The sequence below is a fragment of the Arvicola amphibius genome, chromosome 13 (genome assembly GCF_903992535.2).
Source record: "Arvicola amphibius chromosome 13, mArvAmp1.2, whole genome shotgun sequence".
Lineage (NCBI taxonomy): Eukaryota > Metazoa > Chordata > Mammalia > Rodentia > Cricetidae > Arvicola > Arvicola amphibius.
In genome coordinates, this window is record NC_052059.1 from 51,171,859 (window position 1) to 51,191,343 (window position 19,485).

The 19,485-nt window shown below is 44.0% G+C and overlaps 2 protein-coding genes across 2 annotated transcripts; both read right to left on the reverse strand.

The window, feature by feature from the left end:
- Positions 1–4,530: 4,530 nt before the first annotated feature.
- On the reverse strand, positions 4,531–10,530 carry LOC119799727 (beta-defensin 43-like). The gene is made up of 2 exons (XM_038309567.1): positions 10,473–10,530; positions 4,531–4,685 (listed from the first exon to the last, which is right to left on the reverse strand). The coding sequence occupies exons 1-2, from the start codon at positions 10,528–10,530 to the stop codon at positions 4,531–4,533; spliced, it is 213 nt and encodes a 70-aa protein (XP_038165495.1).
- Positions 10,531–16,097: 5,567 nt separating this feature from the next.
- On the reverse strand, positions 16,098–19,254 carry Defb130b (defensin beta 130B). The gene is made up of 2 exons (XM_038309597.1): positions 19,197–19,254; positions 16,098–16,279 (listed from the first exon to the last, which is right to left on the reverse strand). The coding sequence occupies exons 1-2, from the start codon at positions 19,252–19,254 to the stop codon at positions 16,098–16,100; spliced, it is 240 nt and encodes a 79-aa protein (XP_038165525.1).
- Positions 19,255–19,485: the final 231 nt, after the last annotated feature.

The window sequence follows — 19,485 nt, forward strand, 5'->3', positions numbered from 1 at the left end:
TCACCGAATCTAGAAATGGTGACTTCCATTTTTAAACCATTTAAGAATGACTTGGACAATTCTTACAAGGCAGGAAGTTGAAAGGTAAGAAGTGTGACTTGCCTAAGCACAGAGTGTGTGCCTTCTAACCCAGGAACCAGCTGTAGACGACTTCGTGCGGGCAACTCTCATGTAAAACCAGGACCCCCACAAAGGTCACGCTTTGACTCTGGTTCATGGGAACTGTCTTTAACAAAAGGGACCTTAAGACGGGGTGAAGGGAAACCCAGGCCTGTGTCAGCAGTAGCCCAGGATCTAACTGATCGCTGCAAACAGATAAAAGCTACAGAAAAGGAGGCTGCGAAAAGAATCTGGCTCAGGCTTAAAAACATTTGCTGTAAATAATAACAACATTTAAGAAAATTAGAGGCCAGGTGGCGGCGGCGCACACCTTTAATCCCAGCACTCGGGAGGCAGAGGCAGGTGGATCTCTGTGAGTTTGAGGACAGCCTGGTCTACAGTGTGAGTTCCAGGACAGGCTCCAAAGCAACAGAGAGACCCTGTCTCGAAAAAAAAAAAAAAAAAAACAACAAAAAAAAAAACCAAAAGGAAAAAGAAAATGAGAGGATTTAGAGAAATAAAAATCAAGAGACCTTGATTACATTGTGATGACAATCTTTCCTAGGTTTTATTTTAAAAAATGCATGATACTCTGTCAGTTGGATTAAAAAAAATATTCTTTTGAACAAGAAAGAGAGAAACCAAACAACAAATGCTGGCAAGGTTGTAGAAGAAAGGAAGTTTTATACACTGCCATTGGGGATACACTAGCGTGGCTGCTATGGAAATCAGGCCAGAGGTCCCGTAAAACACGAAACATGGAGTGAGCATGGGATTCAGCTGTTTCTTTCCCCGGGTCTGTGCCTTAAGGAATCGAAGTCCACACAGAGATACTGCACACCCTTGTCTTCACAGCAGCCATGACACAGGCCTACCTAGATGCCCACCAGGAGATGAATGATTACACACAGTCTACATCCGCAATGAAACTGTGGAGAACTATTAACAAAAATGAACTTCTGGATAAGAAGGTGAGCCAGAGGCTGCCTCTGCTGGTGAAGGAGAAGCATCAGAACGAGACAAAAGACTGCATTACAGAGAGAGAAGTAGAGAGGAAGTGCTCCTGAGATCCATGAAGGGAATGGAAGGTACCAGAAACGAGCAGAGAAAGAAGAGAAGTGAGCCAAACACTTTCAGCCAGGCAGAGGGAGGGGAAACAGAAGCCACTTCCAGAAAGTAAGCCAAACGAAAGCCATGTAGTCCTTTCTCGACAAGCCACAGCCTTTGAAAACCTCAGATCCAGCTGGAGGTTTTGGTGGAGAAAACGCTTCATCTGCCAGATGGATGTCCAGCAGTGGACAGACAGCTCGGAGGTGTGTTGGGAGATAACTGTATGTTAATCACTGAACCCTGGTGGAGGGCCCACGATTAGGTAACATTCACAGATAAAGGAGCCTCAATTTGGCCTGTGGTACTTCCCAGAGAAGAAGACCCAGGGAGGAGTGGCAAAGAGGAAAAGGAAAGAGCCTAGCTTAGTCTAGGAAGTATATAAGGAGAGAGAGAGAGAGAGAGAGAGAGAGAGAGAGAGAGAGAGAGAGAGAGAGAGAGAGAGAGAGAGAGAGAGAGAGAGAGGTCTGCCCGCAGTAGTCAGAAACAGATCTCATCAACTGAGAATTACCTTGCAGTTTAATAGCTCTGAGCCTGAGGTCAGAGTGTGACTGAAATTCTGGGGTAACCTGTCAGTTGCTGCTGCAAATTCTGAGAGCTCTGAGCTGGGGGTGAGGGGGGGGGTACGCGACGTCCCCAGCTGCATTCTTCCTGCAGGTATGATAATGCAAGAGACTCTCTGCCTGTACTGACCTCAGTGCTGTGTCTGTTTCCCACACAGCCAGTACACTTGAGAGACATCCCTTAGCGAAAGCAGTCACACCTAAGGGTACAGTCTGGGAAGTCTCGCCCGACCCACAGGCTGAAAAGCCAAGTGTGGCCAGCAGAGGCCCCTGATACACAAAGAAAAACATCTCTGGTGGGCATCAGCCTCTCTCATTCAGCACAGACTAACCAATGATAGGAAAGATAGTAAGTCCAACTAACCCTCTCTTTATATGTAATAGTCTAGCACAGACATTCCCCCTACCAAACACACAGTTTAGCCAGAGATGTTAAAGGCCTATACAATAAAACTATAAAGAACTGAAAAATAATTTTAAGGGCACATTGAAAGAAAAGAACTAATTTGGGAGAATTAATATTGTTAGAGGGCCCTTGTTAGCAAAGTGTTCTTTCTAGAGATCCAGATAGGCCATTATTGCTCTTTCTCACCCCTTCCTCCTTCTCCTCTTCTTTTTTCTCCTTCCTCCTCTTCCTCCTTTCCCTCATCCTTCTTTTGAGACAAGGTCTCACAGTGTAGCCTTGGTTAGCCTGGAGCTTGCTATATAGACCAGGCTGGCCTCAAACTTATAGAGATCCATCTGCTCTTGCTTCCTGAATGCTGGGATTAAAAGCATGCTCCACCACTTCTGGCTGATACTCATATTCTCTATTGGCTCAGATTCTATTATGGCTGATCTCAGCCTGCTCGCTACCAGGGACTCATTAGCTCCCACACTTAGAGCTCAGAGCCCTAGAGCCCCGAGAGCCACACAACTGGGACCCTCCAGTTGCTCCATCTGGGTATGACCTTGGACCAGTCCACACTGCCAGGAGAAACTTGTGCCAGACTCCTTGACCAAATAGATCAAGGCACCAGGTGGTGACAGAGAAGCAAGACCTGGGAGAGAGGCTGCACCCCCAAATACCAGATAAACAGAGGAAGCCCCATCTTTTTTTTTTTTTTTTTTTTTTTTTTTTGGTTTTTCGAGACAGGGTTTCCCTGTAGTTTCTAGAGCCTGTCCTGGAGCTAGCTCTTGTAGACCAGGCTGGCCTTGAACTCAGAGATCCGCCTGCCTCTGCCTCCCGAGTGCTGGGATTAAAGGCGTGCGCCACCACCGCCCGGCCAGGAAGCCCCATCTTAACCCTGCTATGAGTTAACCCCCTCCTGAACATTGCAAACACCTCTGCTGAAAGAAGAAATGTGATTGGGGGGGGGGGAGAAAAACCTCAACCAACAAGCTAATTCTAGATGCACAAATCTCAAGGCAGAAATAAAGGCAACAACAACAACAGCAGCACACACACACACACACACACACACACACACACACACAAAGAATTTGTCACCTCCAGAAAAACACAAATCCCATAGTGATGTACTGTAATGAGAATGACCTGGAGCGCAGACTGGAGAACACCCAGACAGAGAACTAAAGCATTACAACTCAAAGAAGAAAAAAAAAAAAATAAAAACCAGAGATGGGTGAAATGGAGAAAACCCAAACTGAAACGATGCTAGAAATGGAAAAACATCAAACCAAAGAAAAACCTCGGTGGCAAGCCATACAAAACAAACTCAATCATGTCAGAAACAGAGAGCTGTGGAATCAAGACAGAGAAGAGGCATTGGATCACTCAGAAAAGTTTAATGAGGAAAAAAAGATGAATGGAGCTTGGGAAACTTCTGGAACATCATGAAAAGACCTAGCCTCCAAATCATGGGCATAGGAGAAGGGGAAGAATACCACAATGAGGCATAAAAAATATCTTCCGTGAAATTATAGAAGAAAATATCCCAGCTCCAGACCGAGATGCTTATCCAGGTAGAGGCCCATAGAACAAGAAATGGTCAAGACCAGAAATGAAATTCTCCTTAGCTCATTAGCGTTAGAACACTGAAAGCTGATGTCTTACAAGGAGTTAGACAACACTGCACTCTTGGATGAAAACCTTTAAAGTCAGAAGGGCCTGTCGAAGTGTAAAAAGATCACCTTCTAATTTATGTAAACATCGTGATATCTCATTATAGGTAGCATTCTTAATAATTTTAAATTTGTTCTTTGAGAACTTTATACATGTGCATAATACATACTATTTATAGTCACCCCACTCCTTTCTCTTATGCCTCTTCCCCTCCCGCTGAGGTCTTCTTTTTATCAAACTTTTACTTCCTCTTCCTGCTCCTCCTCCTCCTTGTCCTCTTCCTTCTCCTCTTCCTCCTCTTCCTCCTCCTCTTCCTCTTTCTCTTCCTCCTCTTCCTCTTTCTCTTCCTCCTCCTCCTCTTTCTCTTCCTCCTCCTCCTCTTTCTCCTCCTTCTCTTCTTCCTCCTCCTCTTCCTCTTCCTCTTCCTCCTCCTCCTTCTTCTTCATAATCCACTGATCTTGATTAGCACTGCCAAGGTCAACCCTGCATACATGATGGCATATACAGTTGAAACCACAATCTGGTAAAATATTATGCATGTGGAAATAGACTGGAAGATGTGATAAAGCGTATTTATTTCAATGTGACCATCCAAGCATAAAACTCCTCTTACTCATCATCCCATTTATTCTCAGATAGACAAGGAACTTTGAAATACTTTTGATGGCTTTTCCGAAGAAGATGGAGTTCAGCTTGTCACCACATCTTACTCTTCTTTAGTTCTTTCTTCTTTACCTGACAGCAGATGGTCCAGTCCTCACAATACCTGATGGCATACTCAGTGGCATGGCACTTCATTCTGCAGTGGAGGTACACAGAGGAGCACTCATGGCTCTCAAGGAAGCTTCTGGCTTTGAAAGAGAAGACAAATGTGTCTCACTGAACTGCTTATATGTTATTACTTTGGAAAAGACTCGTTTTTGTTACTTTCAAATTCCGTGTGTGTGTGTGTGTGTGTGTGTGTGTGTGTGTGTGTGTGTGTGCGCGCGTGCGCACGTGCGCCACATGTGTGTGAGTCCAGAAGAGGGTGTTGGATCCTCTGGAGCTGGAGTTACAGGTGGTTGAGAGCCCCCGATATGGGTACTGAGATTCTACCTAGGAAACAGAATGCTAGTGAACTTCCCCCTCAGATTACATTTTATATAAAAGCTGTTTGGAGAATAGATATGGGTGATTTTCAGGATGTGAATTCAGGATTTCATGAAGGGTCCCTGAAAACTCCCTCCTGATAAAAACATGAGTTGGGCCTCTATTCCCACGCCTCCCCTCTGGTCTGAGAGATAATTTATGGTCTGGGCTGGTCCCAGACCACAACACCCATGAAGTCCAGAAGAGGGTGTTGGATCCCCTGAAGCTGGAGTAATAGGTGATTGTGAGCTACCCAACATGGGTGCTGAGACTCAAACTCAGATTCTCTGAAAGAGCAATGTCTTAACAGTCCCTCTACTTGATACTTTTATTTTTAGTGTTAATTTAAGTTTTGAAAGTTTATTTGATATGAATGCCTACACACGTATCTGTGTACCACGCGCATGCCTGGAGCCCACGGAGGCCAGAGGAACTGCCAGGCAGGTCCCCTAGAACTGCAGTTACAGGTAACTGTGAGCTGCCATGTGGGTTCTGAGAATATGAAGTCTGGTCCTATGCAAGAGCAGCCAGGGCTCTTAGCCATGGAGCTATCTTTCTAGGCTTCTTGATTTGCTGTTTTTATCATTTAAAATAGTTTGTGATTTAAGAAAAGAATAAAGAACTTTCCCAGGATGTCAGAAAAACATTAAAATGAATTCGAGAGGAAACAAGAAGGCGATAGGTACAGGAAAGTGATGATTCCTTCTGGAAAGAACATGTAAATGAGGCAGGGGCAGAGAACTAGTTACATTTCTGTCTATGGTGCAAAAAACAAAAAAATGAATAAAAAAATTATAAATTAAAAACAGGGCTAATTCCTAAAGCAAAATTCTTTCAGATGTGCTCATAGGAGCTACGTCATGGGGTCAGCCTTTGTGTTTATCCGCAGATGGATAAGGAAGGGGTCAAGTTATAAAGAAGGACGGAGCAAGTCATTTGCAGGAAAATAGCTGGGTCTGAAGGTCATCTGGACCAGAAAGAAAGCATTGAATGTTCCCTCTTCTTTCCTCCTCTGGATCTGTATTCAGAAACTCACTATGTACCCTTGAAGGGCCTGGTACTTATCAGTAGTCCAGGCTATCTTTGGACCCGTGCCAAGCCTCCTGGCTCAGCCCCAGAAGTGCTGAGATTACAGGTATGTGTCCTCATGCCTTCTGTCATATGTGGAATCTAGAAAAAATGAAAAACTCTGAGTAGAACGGAGACCATCAGAGAAGTAAAGAGGGAGGAAGAACCGGGGAGGGAGATACAAGAAGGGGAGAACGCCAGGTACCAGTGGGCACCATCAGAAGAACTGGTCCTTTTTCAGTTTTTTTTTTAAATCAATTAATCAATTATAATTGTTATTATTATTATTAGTTTTTCAAGACAGGGTTTCTCCGTGTAGCCTGGCTATAGTGGAACTCACTTTGTAGACCAGCCTAGCCTTGAACTCACAGAGATCTGCCTGCCTCTGCCTCCAGAGTGCTGAGATTAAAGACATGTGCCACCACATGCAGCTAACAAATATTAAATCCTTTTGCTTCAATTAAGCTAAATTTAATTCACTAAAGCCGTAAAAACCCCAGAAGGTCTATTAAGTACGGACTGATCATGAACACCTTCCCGTGTATGATGATAAATGTTTTAAAATTATTTTAAACTGTTGAGGCTGGCCTGTCTATAACTTGACCCTGCAAACTTAACAATAGCGAGTGTGTCCAATAAAATATTTTAAGACAACAATCTGGAGGGTGGGAGAAATATTTGCAAACTTGTATCTGACAAGGACTTAGTACTGAAATGCTTAAAGAGCTCACAACTCGATAATAAAAAAGTTAAAAATGGGCAGAACATTTAAACATATATTTCTCCGAGAAAGGTCTATAAATGGCCAAGAAGCTAATGAAACATGCAGCCATTGTTCCTGGTAGAGAAACTCAGACGAAAACTACAATGGGATGTCACTTCAACTGTATCACATGGCTGTCGTGAGGGACAGAATGGCAGACAATAGCAAGTGGTGACCCTGTGCACCGCCGTGGTGATTCAAAACAGACAGCCACGGAGTGCAGTTTGGCAGCTCCTGAGAAACACAGAACACACGAGTTCAATCCCCAAGCTTATGCCCAGGAGAACTGAAAACAGATCCACATAAAACCCAAGTACAAATGGAACCACTATCAACAACCCTAAAGCAGAACAATCAATCCAACTGATACCAAACACACAGTAGTCATACAATATAATTTTTAAAATAAAAATAAAAAAAGTTAGCCAGGCAGTGGTGGCACACGTTTTTTATCCCAGCACTCAGAAGGCAGAGGTAGGCGGATCTCTGAGTTTGAGGCCAGTCTGGTCCACAGAGCAACTTCCAGGACAGCCAGCGTTACATAGAAAAACCCTATCTCTCTCGAAAAACCAAAAAAAAAAAAACCCTATCTCAAAAAAGTAATTTTAATTATTTAAAATTACTAGACGTGCTATTGTTATTTTTAATTTTATCTATGTTTCGTCTGCATGTATGTCTGTGTGGTGCTTTAGAGGACAGAAGAGATTATAGGATCCCCTGGAACTGGAATTTACAGATGGTTGCATCCCCATGTGGGTGCTGGGAATCAAACCCTTGTCCTCTTAAAGAGCAGCCAGTGTTCTTAACCACTGAGCCACTGCCTCAAGTACAATGAGACAGTTTTCAATACCAGAAAGAATGAAACACAGGGATGGAACTTAGAAACATTGCTCTGAGTGGAAGAAGCCAGACCAAAGGACCGTGGCTCTTATTGCTATGTCTATATTCAAGGTCCAGAGTTGGGGAGACTTGCAGGTTATCAGGAGATGAGGGAACGCTATCTTTAGGATACGTAGGGGTGATGGCTGCATAACTTCACAAATACTCAAACTACTCAAGGGAAAACTTACAAAGAGTAAATTTTATGGTTAATTATGTCTCAGTAAAAATATAAAAAAAAATGGTCAAGGAAATCTTTAATTATATCCAGTAAAATGTACTTTAGGTAATGTCTGCATTTGAAAAGATAAATCAGTAGACAATAATGTAAAACCAGGCATATGTGTTTGTTATATAATACTGGTAGATTTTTAAACTTAATCTGGAAAGATTACATTGGTGATTTAGCATGTGGTTAAGGAGGTGACTTTGTTATCGGTAAGACCCTGATGGTGACAAGGCCACACGCCTTGGTCACAGGACTCAGAGCATGGAGCTGGGACTTCCTCCTGCTGGCGTTGCCCTCATACTGCAGAAAGGGGTTGTGCAGGCTTCCAGGGAGGGTTGTCACCAATAGTCTTACTCAGCTGTAGGCTCCATGTACAATACAGACAGCCCTTTGGTGCAACAGCAGCAAGCCTCCCCCCACACAGACCGGCAACCACTTTCAGATGAGATTTGATCCTGATCCACGGGAAGTCTAGTTCCGGGAGCGTGTCTGGTGCTGCACACCTGGTCAAAAGCCAGTGACTGGGGAGGGCGTAGGCGCTAGTGGGAGGCGCTATGGTCATGAAAGCCATCAACACCCTCTAAGTAGCTGCTTGTGCCCACAGAGCAGCGCTGCTGCCAGAGAGCGTCAGAGAAGCCTCTCCCTGCACTGGGCATCAGTGGTTGCCAAGATGGTCAGTGCAGAGAATACATGACGGTAAGATGCCCGGCATAAAGGGGACCTCTGTACCACCCCCTCAGGGCTCAGGGATTGCGGTGGAAGGGGACAGGTGTGTGTGTGTGTGTGTGTGTGTGTGTGTGTGTGTGTGTGTGTGACATACTGATTTCAGGGTATGACATGATGACCTACACAAGATTCCTACGGAGGCCATCAACTTCCTGTCAGGGGGAAGGTGGGGTTACTAAGTGTGCTCAGCTAATCGCTGATGGGGAGGGAGAAACGTTTTCTTCAGTGGTGTAACCGCTGGCAATTTGCCCATGTTCCTGCAAACAACCTCCCACACATGTGCCTATAAACATGTCTAATGAGACTCACTGGATCTCTCTCTCTCTCTCTCTCTCTCTCTCTCTCTCTCTCTCTCTCTCTCTCACACACACACACACACACACACACGCACAAAAAAATGGAGACCACTATAGAAAACCACAACCAACCAAAATGCAGAGTCGTGGAGCCCAGCCCCAGGGGACATATCTACAAAACACTCCTGCATCCAAGGCTCAGAAAACACAGAAGGGAGATGGCTGTGAGGCTGTGTCTCCTAAGAAGGTCAGAAGCTACGTCCATAAAGTCTCACCGACATGACTGCCTAGACATGAGCTGAGCAACAACAGCCATAGACCAGCCAATGCGCAAGGGGAAAGCTAGGAGAGACCTCATCCCTACATAAAGAACGACAGGCAGCGAAGGCATGCTGAGTGGGAGAAAGCACACAGATTGGTTATCCAGTACCAAATGGTCAGTCCTGAAAACATTATACAGAGAAAGCAGGTTATATTTGCATATATATATATATATATGTGTGTATATTCCTAATATGCTTGCAATAACAATTTTTAAAAGGTGTGAATTTGAAAGAGAAAAAAGGTGTATGGGAGGGTTGAGAGAGGAAAGGAAAGGGGGAAATGAAGTAATTTTATTATTATCTCAAACAAAACAAAAATCCTAGATTCACAAACAAACCTAAGGGTATCCACCATATGCAAAAAAAAAAAAAAAAAAAAAAAAGGCTTGAAGGCAGAGGTAGGAGGTAGAAGAAAGCCAGTTGGGAAGGAGAAAGGGATGACGACGACGAGGTGGGAAACTGAATGTGATCAAAATGCATCATGTATAAGTAAGAAAATGTCACAATGAAACCCATTATTATGTATAATTAGTGTATGCTAAAAACATTAAAAATGAATTCAAGCAGGACCTTCACCCATCTTATGTAATTCCCACACAGATTAAGTTAAACCAACCAGATTTCAACTGATTTTTAAAGAAATACAGCTGGGCAGTGGTGGCGCACGCCTTTAATCCAGCACTTGAGAGGCAAAGGCAGCCAACCTGGTCTACAGAGCTAGTTCAAGGATAATTAGAGCTGTTACACAGAGAACCCTGTCTTGAAAAAGAGACAATACAAATAAAACGAACAACAAACAAAAGAAATACATAACACAGGGCTTTGCTTAGTGCTGACAGCATTCTGTGGACCCAGGACAATGGTGGAGGATGTGTCTCTTAGCCCTTCTCCCACTTTCCTTCCTTCCTTCCTTCCTTCCTTCCTTCCTTCCTTCCTTCTTTCCTTCCTTCCTTCCTTCCTTCCTTCCTTCCTGTATTTTTTGTTGTTGTTATTGTTTGTTTTTTGAGACAGGGTTTCTCTGTGCAGCCCTGGCTGTCCTGGAACTCACTCTGTAGACCAGGCTGGCCTTGAACTCAGAGATTCTCTTGCCTCTGCCTCACCACTGCCTGGCTTCCCAATTTCTAATTGCCCATTTTCCTTTTCTTGATTCCTCAAGTTTCTTACACACTGTATCCTTTCTTTCACCTCTAATTTCCTGTCCCTGGAATAAGGAACTTTTGTCTTACCCAGAGGAATCATGGACAGCAAGGTGAGGACTCCCAGGATTGAGAGCAGGACCCTCATAGCCGAGGAGGGAGGCTGATGAGAAGCAGAGGCCAAGATGAGGAGAGCCGGTTTCTGGCCCTGGAGTCGTGAGCTGCTGCATGGTTATTGAACCTTTCAGTAGCGAGAACATTTCTAGGTTCCAGTGAGGCTTTGTACCGGGAGGTAGTATGCAGTGGCCATGACAGGCGTTCACTTTAAGCACGATTATCAAATCGTGGTGTGGGCACAGATGGGGAGCACACAGTGGAGAGGGAAGGGGCAGTCCTGGAGAAGGTGGGGAGACATGCAGCTAACAATCTGTGTTGCCTCCTGGGGTCGGGAGCCGTGCAAGTTAAGCCCCCACCTACCAAGGGACACTATTGACCCCATTCGCTGGTAATGGGAAGAGAAGCCCTTGATGTGACCGCGCCGATTTGCCGGTGTTTTAGAGAATGGACAGTCAGATGTGAAACTAGACACAAGCTAGTGAGATGTGTGTGTGGGGGGGAAACTTGGGTTATTTCTGAGTTAACTGAAATGAGACCAACTGACGTTTTTACTGCAAGTCTGAGTGAACACAAATTGTTCACACTTTGCGGTTGTGAAATACTGTAGGAAAAATTAAGACATTATAAAGCACACAAAGGCATATAGCACGAAAGCAAATGGAACAACAACACGAATGTATTCCTGACAACGTGGCATGACTTACCTCCTGGGCTCTGATGAGGCTAGCATAGTGGGTACCAGAGTAGTCTGAGGGGTGCATGGAAGGTTTACAGGAGGCAGAAGCACCCCAACTTTAGATACTATAAAGTATGCCCATAACCTTAATACTGATAGTTATAACTTTAAATTTAAAAAAAACTCTGTGTGTGTGTGTGTGTATGTGTGTGTGTGTGTGTGTGTTTCTATGTGCAGGAATGTTCACATGAGTATAGGTGCCTGTCCAGGTTCAGGTCCTTTCTCCTTGTACGTTGCTGAAACAGGCGCACGTGGGCCCCCACTTCTCCAGCATTCTAGAAGGCCCTTGGGGGTATGTGCTACTTGTTGGCAATTCTTGCATTCACTCGGGGCAGTCTGGCTCCAGTTTTTACCCTCTTTGATCGCGAGTCCAGAATATACCGAGTTTGGTCTCATGTCTGCAGACACTTGACTTCTTGAAGCAGAGTTTGCGTGGTGGGGTGACAGAATTTATGAGAAGAAACAGAAGTCCTTTTTCAGGGACTTTTTGACATTTCCAATCAATATGTGTTTCCCTGCGTGGTAGGACTGGAACGAGATGGTACTGCCCAGAGGCCCAGGAACACTGTGTGATGCCCAGCTATTGACTGCCATCATAGACATCAAAGGACTAATCCCGTTCTACTCAGGCTATAGCCCCGTGAACACCGAGGTATTGCCAGATCGCCTGGGGCCTCTGTGGGGACAGGTAGGATGTTTTGACAATGCCTCTCCTCAAAGGTCAGAGAGTCACCAGCAATCAAGCACAAGCTGTTACAGAAGAAGAAAGATAATAACTTACTATCAGATGGTAAATGTTGCCTAGGAATCATGGGTTTCATTGAGTGTAGCTTGCCAGAAAGTCACTAGTTAGGAGTCCCACAAGAAGTCTAAGCTGGAGCCGGGCGGTGGTGGCGCACGCCTTTAATCCCAGCACTCGGGAGGCAGAGGCAGGCGGATCTCTGTGAGTTCGAGGCCAGCCTGGTCTACAAGAGCTAGTGCCAGGACAGGCTCTAAAAAAGCTGCAGAGAAACCCTGTCTCGAAAAACCAAAAAAAAAAAAAAAAAAAAAAAAAGTCTAAGCTGTACGACTGTCACATTTTTTGTAGAGGGCCTAGGTCACTCAAAATAATGTTTTCTAGCTCCGTCCATTTTTCTGCAAAATTCAAGATGTTGTTATTTTTTATTTTATTTTATTTTATTTTTTGGCTGTGTAGTACTTCATTGTGTAATGTACCACATTTTCCTTATCCATTCTTCAGTCAACGGGCATTTAGGTTGTTTCTAGATTCTGGCTTTGACAAACAATGCTGCTATGAACATAGTTGAGCACATGTCCTTGTGGCACAATTGAGCATCCTTTGAATATATACCCAAAAGTGGTATTATTGGGTCTTGAGGAAGGTTGTTTCCTAATTTTCTGAGAAATCGCCACACTGATATCCAAAGGGGTTGTACCAGCTTGTGTTCCCACCAGCAATGCAGAAGTGTTCCCTCTTCCCCACAACCTCTCCAGCATAAGTTGTCATCAGTGTTTTTGATCTTGGCCATTCTTACAGGTGTAAGATGGAATGTCAGAGTTGTTTTGATTTGCATTTCTCTGATGACTAAGGATGTTGAACATTTCCTTAAGTGTCTTTCAGCCATTTTAGATTCCTCTGTTGAGAGTTCTCTGTTTAGGTCTGTACTCCATTTTTTTAATTGGATTATGTGTTCTTTTGGTGTCCAATTTCTTGAGTTCTTTGTATATTTTGGAGATCAGACCTCTGTCTGATGTGGGGTTAGTGAAGATCTTTTCCCATTTTTGTAGGCTGTCGTTTTGTCTCATTGACTGTGTCCTTTGCTTTACAAAAGCTTTTCGGTTTCAGGAGGTCCCATTTATTAATTGTCTCTCTCAGTGTCTGTGCTGCTGGAATTATATTTAGGAAGTGATTCCCTGCCAAAGCGTTCAAGTGTACTTCCCACTTTGTCTTCTATGAGGTTCTGCGTGGCTGGCTTTATGTTGAGGAATTAATCTTATTTTTATTGATTGTGTGTGTATGTGGTGTGTGGTATTGTGTACGTGTGTGGAGGGGTGCGCACGAACATGTCTGAATGTGTGGGTGGAGATCTTGTCTTGATTGCCCTCCACTTCTCTTTTTGGGAAGCATCTCTCTCTGAACCCGAAGCTCACCATCAGTTTGGCTATGCTGGCCGGCCAAGGAACTTCAAGGATACTCCAATTTGCCTCCCATCTCAAGCCTAGGGTTGTAGTCACATGGCTCCACGCTGGGCTTTTAAACAGAGCTCTGGGGATCTAACCTTAGGTCTTTTTGCTTGTGTGGTAGGAACTTCACCAAATGAGTCATCTCCCCGGCTGTTTGGTATGGCTTCCAACCCCCCTTATCTAATCCTTTCCTCAGATGAAACAGGAAGACCACAGGAGACTCGATACTGAATTAACTAAAGCTTCCCGAGCCACCGGGGGTTCTTTGTGATAAAGAATCAAAAACCGCCCCTGACGTTTTCAGTCATTTAATTGAAAACCTTGAATTCCAGAGTGGGAAAGACAATTCCACGAACTAATTCATTTGGATTTTAATGGCTCTGGGCTTTGGCGTGTCTTTAGAGAGAGATTTGTTCTTTGAGTTTTGTTTTCAGACTTTAGTTTCTCCCTAGATGTTTAGTGGGAGGAGCTGGAGGGTGACTCAGTGGTTCAGAGGACTTGCTGCTCTTCCATCAAGACGCCGAGTTTGGTCCCATGTCAGGCAGCTCACAACTGCTTGTAACTCCAGCTTCAGGGAATCTGATGCCCTCTTTTGGCCTCTGCAGGTACCTGTACACACTTACACACACACACACACACACACACACACACACACACACTCGCCTTGGCCTGCATTGACATTCCTTCAGCTGATGAGATTACTTACAAGAGCTTCCAGTGAAGCAAAGCGCTGTTTGCCTAAAGAGGCCTGAAAGTTATTATCTACTTCTCACCTGTGAGGTGAGAAGACACTTTTGAAGATGCTATTAGATCAAGAGGATTATTTCTTATTTCTTGGGTCTGTATGCAGGAGCAAGAGGAATGGATTTTGCTTCAGTTAGGATTTCTAAAACACTGTGCCCAAAAGCAACCTGGGGAGAAAAGGGTTTCTTTCAGTTTACAGTTTGTAGTCCATCACAGAGGGAAGTCGGGGTGGGAACTCGGTGCAGGAACTGGAGCAGAAGCAATGGAGGGGTGCTGCTTACTGGCTTGCTCCTCATAGCTTGCTCAGCCTGCTGTCTTGGAGAACCCAGGACCACCTGCCCAGGGGTTGCACCACCCACAATGGGCTGGACCTCCCACATCAATCATTAATCAAGAAAATGTCCCCACAGGCTTGCCTACAGGCCGATCTTTCTCAATTAATGTCTATGTTTGTGTTAAGTGGACCCAAACCAACCAGAACAGGTGTTCATGCTCCGAAATCAGTGCATAGAATGTAACAGGCCATCTTTCTGTTTCAATATTGTACATATCCATAGAAATGTTGAGATTTTGTCAATGAATAAAGACATTTTTTTGGCATATCTTCACTTGTGGAAGATGAGAAGGCTTAGACTCTTTCGGTGGCCATTGATAGTGGGAATTCATAGTGTCTTCTTGATGATTTTGTTAATAGACTTCATGGGTCTATCATGATTTTTTTAACCACCATAGTTATAAAAGGGGAACACACAATCACCAATATGCATTTATATATTTCACTTTGAATATTTATGATGTATCTGATTTGTTCATAATTGTTTTTTACCTGTGCAACCATTGTGATTATGCGAAACCATGTGTGTTTATCTTAAGTTCTTTATTGTATATAGTAGCCTGTAAGATGGTCTGTCATGTTTTAAAGTTTCACAGATAAATTACCCTTTATGTTAAGAGCTGTATTATAAGGAAATTCGAAAGCCATTTTCTCCCAGAATCACGTATGTTTTAGGAGTTTTTGAACCTTTTGAGATAGACACAGAGAAATGTAATCTTTGGGGATTTTATGGATTTGGATTCTGTCACTCGAGGTTGTATTTTGGGGGAAGCAGTAGGGATTACAGCCTAATTCTCAGTGCAGTGTCAGCAAGATCACATGACTGACAGCCTTTTTACCCTTAGGCTCCAAGTAGATCTCATCAGTAGTGAAATTTATATTTATATTTAGTAGTTCGAGCCAGGGTCAGTCAAATGCTCTGTTTCTGAGCTACATTCTCAGTCCAGAAAAATGCTATCCTTTCAGAGGCAAATGAGAGAAAGTGTTTATTTTCCCATGAAGACAATCAAACATTACGTAGTTCATTTTTCATCGTTTTGCATGTTTAAAGTTTTATCTTGATTTTTTTTTCGAGACAGGGTTTCGCTTTTGCTTTGGAGCCTGTCCTGGAACTAGCTCTTGTAGACCAGGCTGACCTCGAACTCACAGAGATCCGCCTGCCTCTGCCTCCCGAGTGCTGGGATTAAAGGTGTGCGCAAACACCGCCCGGTTTTATCTTGATCTTTTTTATTGGGTGCTCATTTTGCTCAGATATTCTCAAGGTAAGAAGTTCTCATACCTTTTCCTCTAGCTTATTAATATGATTTAGAAAGGAGAATATTGTTATGATAAATCCCAAATAATTTCTCAAGCCATGTTTTAAAATTATTGAAGTTGGACAGAGATATTCTGATATATATTGAGGCAGGGAGGGCATTTCCCCTCTCAGCCCCTTTTTCTGACTTCTAGGAGATTTTTAAGAGACTTTGAGAGAGCAGACAGAACGGACTCAGGACATTTATTTCCAGGCAAGGGAGAAAGAAGGTGAGTGTACTTAAGACGAAATCTACACAGCTTGTCCATGCTTTCTGAAACTCGACGGCTTGCAGTTTTCTCCCCTCTAAGGAGATTTTCCTTTAGGAATGGGTGTTGGGTAGGGTTCGAACACCCACCATTTCCGACAACATTTTTTCTCATCATTGCATTCGCCAATGGTATCATCCGTGGACGTGCATGCTATGTCTTTGCATATCCCTTTCAACAAAATGCATTGCTTTTCCCCAGGAAGAACGCCAGCTTTTCCTGCACAGGAAGGAATTGGACAACACCGTGAATTCATGTTCAAAGTGCCAAAAGTGTGCAGGAAGCCACAACCCCAGAAGGTGGTTTTGGAATGGGAGACACAACATTGTCTACACAGAAAGATCATATGCTTCTACAGAAATAGTGTCCTTTTTTTAGGGAAAGAGGTTAGGGGTTTGGAATTGTATACACCTTGGAGTGAGCAGGCTAACTTGTGGGATTTAGAGATGTGGTCATCATCCTGGGCAGTACTTTGTAAGTGCATGGAAGTGTTGACTCTAACCACGATGGAGAAGGTATCTTTGGAACTCTACTGGATTGATTAGCTATGGCTTGCTCAGTTTCCTCTCTAGTGAATCACCCTGAACTGAAGGCATCAATACCTCCACCAAGAAGTAGTTTCAACAGCACCCTTATCAGAAGCATATGTCCTTAACTCAAACTTACTTTGTAGAAAATCAACCCACCCTGCTGCCTTCACCTCAGCTCACCCTTCAGAACTAAGAACACGGTTATCGAGTTACACGATGGCTTGTTGTGTGTACATGCATGGAGAGACTTCTCAGGGATGAAAGTTCCCTTCATGTATATCCACATGTTTTCTTAATTCATTTGGTTGTTGAGGAGAACATAGCTACATGTCAGTACCCTTCAGTTTGTCTTTCCAGCCCCACGAACGGTCAGTCATTCTTTCTACTGATGATGACGACAGATATCACAGAAAAGACACGCGTCTGCTTACGGTCCTTAGTAGAAGCTGACTTAGTAGAAGCTGACTTTTAAAAGCAAAGCCCACAAGCGCTTAGGGCCCGGGGTCCAGGTTGCAGTGTAGGTAACCTTTGGCCCTGGGCCTGACTTGCTTCCCCAACAGCTTTTGCCTCCCCATCTTGCCTGTATACCCCACTCAGCTGTCACTGCAGTCAGACAGGACTCCCCTCTCCACCTTCCCTTCTGCTACCACAGCATCTCCAGGCCTGCGACAAAGTGCCCACCTGATGTCAATTAACAGCTGCTGAAGCAAAAATAAATAAACAATAAAAATACAAACAAATCTCATGATGCTGGGAGAGAAAAGTGGTGGGAAATAGAGGAAGAATTGGAAGGGAGGGGTAGGGGTGGGCTTGATCAAGACACATTGTGGGCATGCATAAAGCTCTCAAACAATAAGAAGAAGAAAAGAGCGCACTAGACGTTAGATGCTTTGATTTTTTTTCCTGGGTCTCTGATATCATGGGTTCACAAGAGACCTGGTCGTGTGAAGTACTTGCTTGCATTGAAGAACTGCATGACTCCAGTTTACTCTGTCCTCACAGGACAACCCATGTGGGAAGAGCAAAGGAAAGCTGATCTTGGGGGGCCAGAGACCCTGACTTGCAATGCTGGCCTCCGGGTTTCTTGTCGGCTTTGCAGCAGGCTCCCTCTCCCATCTTCCTAAACACACTTCCACGATTCTCTTTATTTATTATGATAAGGATACTTACCATGAGGCCCAAAATTCTCACATCTTTAAGAGCTATGGCCAGGAAGTTTTAGAATTTGTCTATAAAATTTACTCATCAAATTATCCAACTGAATTTTTGATAACTCCTCAGTCAGCTTCCCCTCGCCTCCGGCTTTGATAACCATCATTGTAGTGTGTGTTCCAAGTTCAATTATTTTAGGTCCTCGTATTACTGAAACAACAGCTGTGGTTTAGTCCACATAGCTTAGTGCCCTCTGGGTTCTTTAATGCTGTCACGCATGGCAAAGAACTCCCCAGTTTCCTTGCCACTCAGTTAAGAGACCTTGAGGCTAACGTCTGGTCTAGAAATCAGCTGCCATTTTTATGTCCATGTAGCTTGGTGGAAAGAACAGAGACCCAGAGGAAGGGAAACTTGGTTCAGCGTTGCGGTCACACGTGGGATCTTAGTGGAAGCATGTTCTTCAAGTGAGCATGGCTTCTGTTATCTAAAGTGACAGACAGGACCACTAAAGTGCTATCTACATTCAAATAATTACCGTCATATTTTACATCACACGTCCCCGCGAGTCTGTCCACCTCAGTCAAGCTTTCTGACGAGGGCTAAGAAATGAGCTGGGAATTGTATCAACTCCCCTCTGAGAGTGCAGCTATGTGCCAGGTAGCTGTGAAGATGTTCCTAAATTAGGCCCAAATCCACAAGGGAGAGGCTTTGGCTGTGCTCTAAATGGATCTCAGAGCTGAGCCAAGAAGGGTTCTCTCCTTCAGTGAGAACTGTGCAGCCCACTGCTCCTCAGGTATACTCAGCAAGCCCCCTTCCTTCCGAAAAGTAGCAGGGAATGAATTTTCTAAGTTCTCACCAGGATCTGCATGAAACAGCCAGAAGAGACTGGAGTGGCTCTGATTTTGATTCTGTATTCTAACATTCAAACGTGTGAATTGCGGGTTTTGAGGTTGCAACCAGACTCTTACGTGCTTCCTATAACCCTACAGTTAGCACTTTTTTAAATCGACGATTCCCATTATCTTCACTTTCCCCCTAATTCCTCTGCTCCCAAGTTCTCTTATTTGCTTCTAGCATTTACACACACGTCTCATCAATGGACTCTTTATCTCCATCCACTCAGGAACATGAATTAATCTTCACACTCCTTTGGAGACTGGGGTGGTGGTGGTAGCCATTTTTTTTTTAAATGTCTATGGACTTAAGTTTTATGTCAAGTAGTTTCTTAGTCTCTGTTTCTCGATTTGGGCTTTTCCCTCCCCATGGTGGAGTTCTTGGGCCCGTTTTTATGTTGCTAGGACTCATCTTTCTGAATTTGGACCTTATCGGTTCTGAAGACGCTGGACTTTGGGATCCTCAAGTCCATGTGCTGACACCTGAGTTATGAGAGACAAAGCCCCCCAAGTAGACATCCTTGGAAGCCCCTATCCTGCTGCCATCATTCCCTTGCTTACCTTTTGGCATTATCATCAAAAACAGCAAGAGGACAGCCAGGCAGGAATGGGGTCTCATGGCTAAGCAGCCAGCAGTGTGGAAGGTGGTCAGATGGTGATGCTCAGGGCTTTTATTCATTTCTGGGGGACTGAGGTTCCTTCTGCTCAGTGAAGCTTAACGTGCAAAGAAGAAAACCTACTTTTGTTGGAATAGTTCCAAACCTTAGAGTTTCTAAATTTGGTGACAAATTAACAAATAGAAAACCAAGAGGTTAACCTTTTCCTTCTGCTATGTGCTCTCAATTCCAGC

Bases quoted from the DNA above. Each gene is read 5' to 3' on its own strand.
- LOC119799727 (XM_038309567.1), bottom strand. From the start codon at position 10,530: ATGAGGGTCCTGCTCTCAATCCTGGGAGTCCTCACCTTGCTGTCCATG. The intron at 4,686-10,472 runs GTAAGACAAAAG...TCTCTTTCAAAG, and splicing joins GCTGTCCATGATTCCTCTGG to CCAGAAGCTTCCTTGAGAGC.
- Defb130b (XM_038309597.1), bottom strand. From the start codon at position 19,254: ATGAGACCCCATTCCTGCCTGGCTGTCCTCTTGCTGTTTTTGATGATA. The intron at 16,280-19,196 runs GTAAGCAAGGGA...CTTCCTGTGCAG, and splicing joins TTTGATGATAATGCCAAAAG to GAAAAGCTGGCGTTCTTCCT.